The sequence below is a fragment of the Echinops telfairi genome, unplaced genomic scaffold (genome assembly GCF_000313985.2).
Source record: "Echinops telfairi isolate 266 unplaced genomic scaffold, ASM31398v2 ScPeMD7_3533;HRSCAF=4204_1, whole genome shotgun sequence".
NCBI lineage: Eukaryota > Metazoa > Chordata > Mammalia > Afrosoricida > Tenrecidae > Echinops > Echinops telfairi.
Window position 1 is genome coordinate 13,970,340 of NW_022107432.1, and position 12,142 is coordinate 13,982,481.

General features: G+C 40.2%; 1 protein-coding gene across 1 annotated transcript in view; it reads left to right on the forward strand.

The window, feature by feature from the left end:
• PKHD1 (PKHD1 ciliary IPT domain containing fibrocystin/polyductin) overlaps positions 1–12,142 on the forward strand; it is a 579,560-nt gene that overhangs the window by 315,940 nt on the left and 251,478 nt on the right. The window contains exons 52-53 of the mRNA XM_045294754.1: positions 6,720–6,785; positions 9,651–9,779. Of these exons, the coding sequence (XP_045150689.1) occupies positions 6,720–6,785; positions 9,651–9,779 (195 nt within the window). The remainder of the gene's footprint in view (positions 1–6,719; positions 6,786–9,650; positions 9,780–12,142) is intronic.

A 12,142-nucleotide genomic window follows, 5' to 3' on the forward strand; every position in this document is an offset into this window, starting at 1 on the left:
GTGTCTCATACTGGGGCCAACATAAATCCTTAAATCAGGGTTTTGTAAACTGGGCTCATTGGAAAACAGTGGGAAGACTTGCTTCCAGGTCCTTTCCTAGAGATCTAGTAGGTCTGGGATTCCATTAAATCCAATTACTGTCATGTGATCCTGACTCATAGCAACCCTATAGAACAGAGTAGAATTGACTCATAGGATTTCTAGGGCTACAATCTTTATAGAAGTAGACACATTTCTTCTTATAGAGTATAGTTAATGGGTTTGAACCTCCAAGCTTTCAGTTAACAGGCAAGCACTTTAAAAAAATCATTCTATTGGGGGCTTGTACAACTCTTATCACAATCCATCCATCCATCCATCCATTGTGTTAAGCACATGGTGTCTTTGGGGTTTATTTTAGGTCAGGGGCAAATATGAAGCCTGATATAATTTTCAAAGGTTTTCATCTTTCTGGAAGCCAACAGCTAGTACTTTTTCCCATGGAGTGGCTTGTGGGTTTGAGTCTCTGGACATTCTGTTAGCTATTGAGCATTTAACTACTGTGCCAACAGGGTTCCCTAGGTCAGAGATAAAGCTCAAAAAAGCATAAATGTCTCAGATTAAGTGTGGAAAATTTTGCTCTGGGCAAGAATAACAGTAATAATTGTTGGCAGAGTTAATTAAGAAGGTTTAATTGTGCTAACTCTCAGGTCTGGTTAATGCAGATGTGTTGGTATCTTGTACTTTTCTTTTTCCTTTTTCCTTTGATATTTAAGCAATCACACACATTGGTAAATGAATTCTACTGGGAATAGCAGAAACTCAAAGTTGACCTCAGGGTTTTGAAACAATAGTTCTGGAAGATCTCTTACATACCATGTCCTAAGAGGACCACGTCTCTGCCCGATGCCCATATCTATGAGGCTGAAATCAGGAAGGCATGTGGTCCTTTGAATCAAGCCCCTACCTGCCTGAGCACAAGTTCATCAGAACACATTCTCTGTGGCTGAAAGAGGCCACGTTTTGAGAGAAAAGTCAAGTTCACTGAACAGGAAGGGAGATGCAGAGCAGAAGTATACAAAGATGCAAAGTAGATTGGGGAAATGAAGTGGAGATCGAGGATAGGGCAAGCTAAGTTGAAAATCCAGTGAGGGGGTTAAATCCAACTGATGGCTTAGCGATCATTCAGAGTCTGGGTCCCTGACAGACAGGGACAGAGAAGGAGAAGCCAAGGTCAGGGTGACACTGGACAGGATCTACAGAGATAGCTTGGACATACTATTTCAACTCCTTTCCAAGTGTGGTTGATTCATACTAATCACAGGCTGACCAGGATATCCTAACCTATAAAGCCAAACCCACTGCCATTACATTGATTCAAAATCATGGTGACCCTGTATGGACAGTAGAACTGAGTCATGGGGTTTTTAAGGGAGTAAATCATTATGGATGCAAGCTATCAAATCTCTCATGGAGGAAGAGAAATTGGATATGGAGTTTATGGTCTGCAAAGATGCCATGTTTAGGGGTTTGCTTGTTTGATTTTTAATTAAATGTTGTTATTAGCAGCCAAGTCCGTTCCCAAATCATGGTGACTTCGTGCACAATGGGAAAAGTTGCCTAGTTCGGTGAACATTTGTGGGACCAGATCTTATGATTTATAGAATCCATTGGCCATTCTCCTTCCACAGTATGAAGAGAGAATGGGCCCTGTAGTCATTTACATTATGTCTAACTAAGTAATTTAATCCTTTTTCTTACCAGGAGCCATTTTCTCAGCACACTTCTCTCTTCCTCTTCGATGTCTGTGTTTATAGCAAGTTTAGACCATAGCACTCTTCAAAACAATTCGGCAATCATTGACCCAAAGACTGGCTCTTCCTTTGGAGTAACAGATTTCTTACAATCTGGGAAAGCTCAACTACAAAGGGCTTCATTTACAAACAAGGTAGATTAACCATCCTCATATTACAAATACAAAATCAGAAATCATAAGCATTGAGAAAACACATGTGCTCTATCACAGCTTTTGTAAGGCTTTTAGACTCCTCCCAAGCCAATACCTTTATTCTTAAATGATTTTCATTCCTCTTTGTATTTATCCAAATTGGAAATGACACTTAACATTACACTCTCTTTTATGGTGTCAAAGCACTTAGCAAACTTTAGCGGATTGGATTAATTTGCTTACAAACCTGTCGTCCTATGGGTTATCATGATTGGCTGCAGCTGTCAGAAGAGTAAAAGCATATTCCTTGGGTCTTGTTTACTGACAGAGTAATGGACAAGCCATAGTAACAATACTAATAGTGTTGCTAGCGATACTAGCTGCCACTGAGTTGCCCTCCAAACTCATGGAATCCCTTTGCACCAAGGAATACAACCTTGGCCAGTCTTATACCACCCCCATCACTGTTTATAGATGGCCTATCATGCTGCTAATACCTACGGTATATATTGTTTGTTCTGTGCGAAGTGCCGTATTAAGCGTACTACATGGATTAACACAATTTTCCATTCCAATAACTCTTTGAGGTAGATAATACAATTATCCTAATTTTCAGAATAAATGGTGAATATCTTGTCATGTGACCCAGAGTTAGGAACTGGAAGAGACGGGAATTCAAATCCCACCTCGTGGACTCATTCTTACCCATTTCTCTCTACTGTCTCTCACATGGCCAGACAATGGCATTTCAGAAGAACTAGCCCATTTGACCCAAGTTCATGTGTTTAGAACCACTCTCCAGAATGACATATTTAAGTGATGGTGTAGGAAACATACTCTTCTAGTTCTTCATACTTTTGGTAATTCCCCCATGTCTCCTGATGTTAACGTTAATAAAGTGATGACAGCTTTTCAATGACCTTTTTAGCTTTCCAGGGTTCAAAGAGGTTCTCTGGGAGGTGAAGAATATTTGACCATCTGGTCCAGAAGTCATGGGGACAATGACGTATAGAAACCTACAGACAAGATAGAACATTGGTCCAGGAAGCCTTGGCGCATTGAGAGCAGGATGTGTAGTGTCCTGCACCTCTTTCAGCCTGAGTAAATGAGTGAGTGAAAGAGCAAGTGGAATGGTGAAGGATTTAATTTTGCTTGGATCCAGGATCATGGGAGTAGCAGTCAAGAATTCAAATGAGGCAATGATTAGGCAAATCTGCTGCACCAGACCTCTTTAAAGTGTTGAAGAGCAGGGAGATCTCCTTGAAGTCTAAGGTTCTCCTGACACAAGCTATGGTATTTTCAAGCACCTCATCTGCATGGGAAATTCAGATAATTAATGAGGAAGGCTGGAGGAGAATCAATGGGTTCGAATTAGCGTGTTGGTAAAGAATATTGAAAATACAGTGGGTTCTAGAAGATGAATATCTTGGAAGAAGTACAATCAGAATGTTCCTTAGAAATGAAGAGGGTGAGAATTCATCTCTCATAACTCAGACATGTTATTAGAAGACGTCTCTGGTGAAAAAACCATCATGCTTAGTAAAGTGGATGGAAGGGCAGTAAAAAAGAAGACTGGCAAGGAGATAGATAGACACGGTGGCTGCAACATTCAGCTTAAAGAGAACTATGATGGAGAGGATGGCGCACGGCTGCAGAGTTTGTGTTCTGTTGTATGTAAAGTCCCATGAGGCAGAACTGACTTGAGGCCACCCAACAACAACAACAACAACAACAATATGCTTTGAGGCTTCAGTCTAAGGGTTCATCATCTCAGTGATAGATACTAGGCCTGAATACTTGAGACATTTATTTTATCCCAAGAAATTTTGGATACATTCATTGTTGTTGTTGCTGGTTTCACCCTATATTGGAGGAAAATCTATTCTTTGTTTTTTCTCCCCAACTACTCTTCTTATGAATATACTTCATTGTTATTTGGGGTTGGACTATAAAATGACCATAATAGATTTCAAAGAGATAAAAAGAACATTTTTTGTTATTATTATTGTTATTTTTACTTCCTTGGCTTTTAGGAAAGAGGGCACAAATGTACTGAAATCCCCAGTGAACATCATGGTCGGGATGGACTGTGTAACACTTTCAAATGTACAGACGTTCCTTTCCAAATCTTTTCCGAATGATTTTCTAGTTGTCCTTCTTAAAATGTGATTCTATTGTAAGATTCAGTTCCTTTCTTGTGTGAATGGGAATTCTATTGCTTTGGCGTCTTGCGTACTTTTACTTGTTATCGCGACTCTTTCTCCCCCATCCCCTTTTTGCTGATGAAGCTTTTTTCCTGTGTTGCATTTGATTCCTCAAAGTGTGTTATTCTTGCCTCTAGGAGAGTGGACAGAATGTGTTTCAACTGTCGGTATGTAGTGAGTGCCTGCAGTAGAGCAATGACATACTAGGATTTCTGAACTGATTCATGAAAATTAAGTATCTATGTGTCCAGTGATATTTAATTTCAGAAGGTATATGAGAAAAATGCAACTCAAGATCCTGCCCTGGAAGATTTGGGAACAAAGCTAACTATGATGCAATTTAACTTCACAGGTGATGCACAGTACATTTTTATTACATTGAGAACTAGTTTGGCATAATTATCACAGTATGGACTTAGAAATCCTTTTCTACTTTAGTGAATACATAACTCAGTGTGAGCATAATGAAAGAGTTAAACCTTGTAGAGATGTTTGACTAGTGATTATGTATATCTATACATATATTTAACTTGGAAAAGCAAGTGAGCTATATAATAAGGTAACACAACATCCTAAGAAAATCTTGGAACTAGGGATAAAAGAACAGGTAGCCCCTGAGTTATAATGTACCCAAGTTATGAAAAACCACACTATGATTGTCTGTGTGTTTTGATCTCTACTCCCATTGCTCATAATATGCGTGAAGTATAATGTAGCTTCCTGTCATTTACTGATGACATTGTATCTGCAAGTTTATATATAATATTTACAATCCCAAAGACAAATAAAGATTGGATTTATAAGGATGCTGATGATAACAGACAACAAAATGAAAACTAAAACCAACTAAACAGACAAAAATTCGGTTTCAACATCAGACAGAACTGATTTAAAAGAGTCATCTGATTAGATCCCAATGGTAAGATGGGGACTGCCTGTGGAACACATCAAGAACATATTGGCCGGGGTTCCTGGCCTTCAGACGTGTGTGCTAGAAAGCGAAAACCACAGGTGCCTGTGTTTTGTAAAGGTAGCCATTTAAAATGAGAATGTTGTGGTTGCTGGCTGCGGCGGATAGCCTGCACAATGGAATAAAATGCTGCCTAGGATCAGTTGCACATTGGATCATTGTAATCCATAGGTCTCTCATTGGCTTGGGTTTTTGGAAATAGATCACCAGACCTTTCTTCTTGGACGTTCTGCTGCAACTTGTTAAGCATCTTCGCCACACTCAAGACTCCAGATTGATGGGGGATGATTGATTGTAGTTGAAGTGCATTGGCAAGGAATCAAACTGGGTGCCCTGCATGGAAGACCACTGAACCAATATTGCCCAATCCCACCCCTCAAACAGAGAATCGCCATCCAAATGAAAGTCGAGCGATTGGGAAGGTCCTTGGGATGGAGAGCGGAAGAAGCCTCAGCAAGGACCACTGTGGGCACTATTGTCTTTCTCATGTGCTGAAGCTTATTCTTTGATTAGATCCTCTAGTCTGTGAGGTAGGGATGGACTGGGGCTTCCAGGGAAGGGCACGTGACCACAAAAGATGATGTTGGCCAAGGCCCTGACTCTGCAAGCTGCGACAACATTGTGTCCTCCAGTGGTGGGTGCGAGGTCCCAGCTCGCATGACTTTTGATAAGGCAGAAAGGTAATTAACCAATAAGAGACAAGGTGTTACTGAAAAGTGGAGTTCACGCACCTGATTACTAATTAATCAGGCGTGAGAGCACCTTGTAGATGCATTCACTATTTAATTATAGCAGCCTCTCTTGGCAAGGGAGCATATGTTCCCAGCTTAATCTACTGGTTTATACTGACATCAAATTGTCATTATCAGAAAGAATCAGGCCTTTTGATTATTTCAACTAATTTATTGAACACTTAAAATTAATGAACCCCAGGCCTTTTAAATGTTCTCAGTTGGTTTGGAAGATGGAAGGAGAAAGGGGGGTGGAGAAAAGCCTTCATTAAAAGGACAATTTGTTTGGATAAAGGTAAAGCAAATACATTTCACGGGTGATCTGAACTTCATTGGTGAAAAACACATGAATCCCCAAAGCTGAGGTTTTTTGTTTTTTAAATGACGGAGAGGAAATAAGATACCCGAGGTGCCTTGCTGGCCATGCTTGTCCTCCCAAGAACATATGGCTAATGGTTTTACTTTATTTTTCCTCATTATTTATATGATGATTCTCCAGGAGACATCACCATCTTCAGGTTTAATCAAATAAAAGCAACGGACATAATAAGTTAAGGTATCGATGAACTGGGACTTCAGTTTATTTTAAACTACATTTAGTCTTGTGGTTGAAAACATACACAACAGATTATGTCAATTTAACAATTTCTGCATGTGCGATGCAGCGACATTCATTATATTCTTCAAGTCATGCCACCCTCCTCACCCTCCTGTTCCCAGCTGTGCCGTCTTCCGGGTTTTCTTGGGTTTGTGTGGGGTTTTTTTTTGAAAGTTTATTTGGAAGGGGAGCATTGAACATAAAGCTACCCTCTCACATGGAATATCTTTCATCTTAAGATTATATTTGCATTGCATCTGATTTTCAGTTGTAACTTGCATATGTTCAGTTTCAGGTAGAGGCCAAGTACAAGTGACCCTGCAGGTGAAGGAAGGTGTGCCCCCAACTCTTTCAGGTGAGTGACTAGTCACCAAATAGAGGTGCCAATATAGCAGTCTATTCCTCAACCATTCTTCAAATTTTACTCTATGTATTGTTTATAGATGGACAGGTGTCAGTCCTCATGGTTAATGCCTGACAACACTCTCTTTTGTGTTACCCCTCTAATCGAGTATATATGTCTGCATGCCCCAGAGAGATACAAGGGCACATTTATTTGTTTAAAACAATGGAAAGTAAGAAGTGAAACATGTAAATAATTACACTTGATAAATGATGGGCCATATGTGCACATAGCAGTGCAGACCTGCAGGCTGGCCATTGCCTCCCCCCCCCCCCCCCACCAAAAAGAAAGGAAAACTCGGCCTATCTCAGTCCTTTCATCGTTCCTGGTAATTTCAGAAAACCATGGTGAACAAACCCCCCAAAAAGTCAAATGGTTCTGCAAAGTCTTTCTAAACTCATAAAAGCCAAAATTCTCAAAGGCCCAATGGCGTGTGAGCTCTTTCCAATGTGTTGCTTAGTTTGTTTTCGGTTTATCCTAAGTCCATTAAAGGAGACATTTGTAACAGGGATGAATCTGTTCAGAGGCTGAGTTTTCCTCTGATTTCCAGGGTACCTTTATGTCAAAGCATAGTCCGCACTAAACAGAAAATAATCTAATTCCTCTAGTTACTAGATACATGAGGTAAAGTTCCTTGGACTAAGCCTGGAAATGGGAAGCCCTGATGGTGCCTACCCTGTGCTTATGAATAATGTGATTCTAAAGCTGGTTTCGTGACCATTTCTGAGTTGTCTGGTACTTGGTGTTTATACCCCCAACTTGTTATTATACATTTCCTTTGCAGTGGCTCAACTTATAGTATTTATTGAGTGAGGTTGGATGATGTGACAGTGACCAAGTCTTTGATTTTGGGATGACTTATAGTCCCCTGGGGATATCAATCAAATGATAAAGTAATCAATGAGCACATTTCCTTTAGTAAACTATCTTGCCACTTTATGAGCGAGATTAGAATTGCCTCCTTTGAGTTTCGGAGGATGTAAATCTTCATGGGAGCAGCCGGTGATTTCAAACTGGTGACCTTGGGGTTAGCAGCTCAACGTGTGACCCACTAAGCCACCAGGGCTCCTTGACCATGACAACTTCTCCTCTCTTTTCTGAATTTGTTGGGTTCAAATTCCATAAAAGAGAACAAAATGGCTCTCCATCTTGTAGAGGAGAAGCCGCACATGGGCTCCCCTGTCGGGCTCCCCTAGCGACCACTGGAACAGCCATAGTGATCATTCCTGCTGCAGCCGGCTGCCCTCAGCATTGCACCTGGCTCAGCCCTTAGTTTAGAGATGTCTGGGTACACGTTTTCTAGGAAGGGCACTGTGGGTGGCCAGTGCCAGTGGCTTGAAGGGAACAGGTTAATGGAGGGATGCTTCCCTTGGCCTGATAATTACAATATACCGAATAAATAGAAGGCCGATGCTTCATAGATGTGTAGCATGTTAATAAAGAAGGCCTTCACCTTCTATCTTAGCCAGTTCACTAATGTTGCAAATGCAGACATGGAAGCCTAGGGGTTAATCAGTTAATTTAGTCAGGCCAGTAGTCAGTGCTTAAGCTGGGATTTTGGTTTTCCAATTCAAGTCCAATGTTCTTTCTACTATACCATGTAGTATCTAAGCTATTTAAATTGCCTCTCTCTCTTTAGGGTGGGGACCAATGGGAGAAGTAAATATATTAATTAAAAATAATTATATCTATCACCAGCCTTCCTAGAGTAACATAAGAAATGATTTCAAAACACAGGAGTGAACAGAATTAATAAATTAGCATCCATCAAGCATGGCTTTATTCTCGTGGTATGGGGGATATTTTGTGCTAATGTCAAAATTTGAATATGTGTGTTTTGTTTCATGAAGAGCTCTGTGGAAAAGAGCAAAATCATAATGTCAGAAATTCTGGGTAGCACAAAAACAATGATTAACAGAGCTCTATTCATATGTGATACTGGACAGTCGTCACTAGAAGTGATTTGATTTAGGTTTCATTCTCTGATAGAAAATTAGTAGAATGGTCAAAAGAAAATGCTATTCAATGGTCAAAGGTAGAATCATTGAACAACCAGTTGGAACATAAATATATGTAATTTACTGCAATGAGAGAGGTGGAGATTACCACTCAGCCTTCAATATGTGACAAGATCATACCCCAAAAGTATGCGTGGATTTGTGTAAAGATATCTAATGCCACACTATTTATGATTTAAAAGGATGTGACAAGAAGCTAAATGCCAAATGTTAGGGATTAAATATATTATAGACTTCTGTAAAAGAAAATATTAGACAGTCAATAAAAGTAAGCATATATGAACTTTTAATGATATTAAAAAATTCAGGTGGAAAACAAGCAAATGAAGAAACAACCAGATGTAAAGGTGCAGATATTATGTAGTCTCAATTACACAAAAAATGCAGACACATTTTGAAAAGGAGTATTATAAAAGGTTAATAGCAGTTATCTCCAGGTGATGAGATTATTGAAAATTATTCTTTTTCTTTCTTTCCATGTTCTAAGTCTTCCATGATAAGTATATGTGGATATTTAGAATAGAATAAGACTGAAATGCTTAATAACTGAAGCAGAATATATTTTTCTGTTAGTGGTGGTCACTTATGCATGGAGCAATTACTTTTGTTTCTGCCAGATAATTGCTTTTATAGAGGCTCACGAGATAGCAAATGGAACTACTTTTTTTTTTTTTGAAGGGCAACTACTTTGGTAGGTGATGTTAAAATCAGCATCTTCAAATAAGGGGGAAAAATGGAATTTACCACAGTGAGTCAGATTTTCATAGTGATACTTTCTATATCTCCTTTTCTTTTCTAGCTTCTACCTCTGCACCAGAGCCTGCTTTAAAATGGTCCCTCCTTGAAACCTGGCAAGGTGTCCCAGAGGGCTGGGGAGGACATAATCATACCCTCCCGGGCCCAGGAGATGATGTCTTGATTTTACCCAGTGAGTAAAACAACTTTAAGGACAAATAATCAAAGACAGACTAAACCAGAACCATCTGACCTGGAGTGATCTTTCTTTTAAATGTATTGTCAAACAGTAATGGGTAAGCAAAAATATACACACTGAGGTCAACAAACCTCTTTTACTGAATAAATGCTTAAGACATTTTATAGATGAGCGAAATCATGAAAAAGAGCCCAATCTCCCTTCATGAAAGATAGAATGGATATTCACCATGCTGAAAGGAATTAGGATATTCTGTTAGCTGGATAATTTTCCTTCATGTGCTAGAGAACAGGTTATAGCAACTTCTAGAATCCTGATGGGTACAAGAAGAGATGAAGGAAGGAGTTTGGATATGGCCTCGTATATTTTGCCCTTACATGTAGGGCTGAAGAAAAATCATAAATACAGTCTTCTATTGCCTTAACAAGGAGTCCTGGTCAGGTTGTGGGTTAGGCATTGGGTTGCTTACCACAAGGTTGGTGGTTCAAACCCACCAGGAGATCTGTGAGAGAAAGATGAGGCTATCTGCTACGGTAAAGATTGACAGTCGCAACGACCCTATGCAGGATCACTATACGTCAGAACTGTCTCAATGACAGTGGGTTTGGGTATATTTATTGCCATAATAAGGACCCTTGTGGTGCTGTGGAGTAGGCATTGGGCAGGTAATCACAAGGTTGGCAGTTCAAACTCATTATGATCTACAGCCACGGGAGCCCTATATAAGGCGACTAAGTTTTGGAATCCCCTTGATGACAGTGAGTTCAGGAAATCTATCTTTACAAAGACATCGTGCTGAGTCAAGTGTAAGGCCTGGGAAAATGGAAGAGGGTCGAAGAGATAGCTTGATTCAGTGGCTGCAACAAGGGCTCAGACAAAACAGTAATTGTGCGGATGCCCCAGGCCTCAGCAGTGCTTCCTTCTGTTGGACACAGGGTCGCTCTGAGTTGGAACCGGCTCAAGTGTACCTAACATTGTCATCTCTCTGTTTTTCTTTCTTTCTTTCCATCCATCCACCCATTCACTCCTCCATCCATCCACAACTCTGGTCGTGTAGATATGCATAATGAGAAAGATGACCGCTCAAGCATGTGAAAAGACTTAATTTACTGGTAAGGTTCTGTTCATTTGAGAGAGAGCTTTTGAACCTCTCATAAAACCTCCCTAATACGGGATGAAATGTCTGTAAAAGACATAGATGTATCCCAAAATATTTATTTCCATTTACGGCTTAATTTGAACCTTCTAAGGTAATGCAGAATAAAAGAAGGCATGTAATAGAAGAGCATGTGGGCATCTGTGAAGTGACAAAGATTAACTGAGAAGTGACAACGTACTGTGAACTGTTCTCCATGTATTACTTAACTTAACACTCAAAATAACTTTATTCTGTAAATAACATTAACTCCACGTCTACAGACAGTAAAATAGAAGCTCAAAACCTAAATAGCTTGCTTTAGGGGTCACACAGCTTGCAATTTGGTAGCCAGATTTAGCCCAGGCAATTTGATGTAATGGTTACACATTGGACTGCCATCTGAATGGTCGTCAGTTCAAAACCACCAGCATCTCTGTGGGGCGAAAAACGGAACAAACTGGGCTACTCTCTTCAAGTGTTGTAGTCTCAGAAACCCACTAGAAGGGTCCCTGTGAGTCAGCGTTGACTCAATGGCAGTGAGTTTGTCTTATTGGATACAAAAAATACATACCCCTTCTAAAGACTAAAAGATTACCAAGGAGAGATTAGTGGTCCTGTTTGCTTTATTGAAAATGAAAAGAATAAAGGCAGAATGAACCAAACATACTAACCACCTTCTGGAAATTGGTAATGTCTCCTTATAACTGTGTGTGCAGACAGGAGGGACAGGAGAGTAGGGATCGACCCATGAATTTTCACTATTATGATCCAGCTCCCCCATGAACCATCTCTCCCAATGCGGAGGATGTAATTTTTTTTTCTTTTTTAAATAAACAAGCTCATGAGTCATTCCCATACGGAAAGGAAAAATCTGTTGTGCCTCAGTCAACTCTTTGATGAATCTTGCCAGGGGATTGGCCCTGGGCTATGGTTTTCCCACTAAGCAGGCCTTTCCTCCCCCCCATGCAGGAAGCAAGAGAAGCTTTTGAAGGTTGCCAAGCTTTGGGGATCTTTTGGGACTTTTATGCCCAGTGAGAGAGAGAGGAGCAGTCTTAGTTATCACACTTGGCACTGCAGCTAATTGTATTTACTGTGTGTCCTGGCTTCCGGGAGCCACTGGAGTTCCCATCATCCTTTGTTCCCTTGTTTCTGGTCAGTTCATCAGATGGCTATCAATTCTCCAAGAGGCTGCTTTCTAAAAGTCCAAGTCACTGTGAGG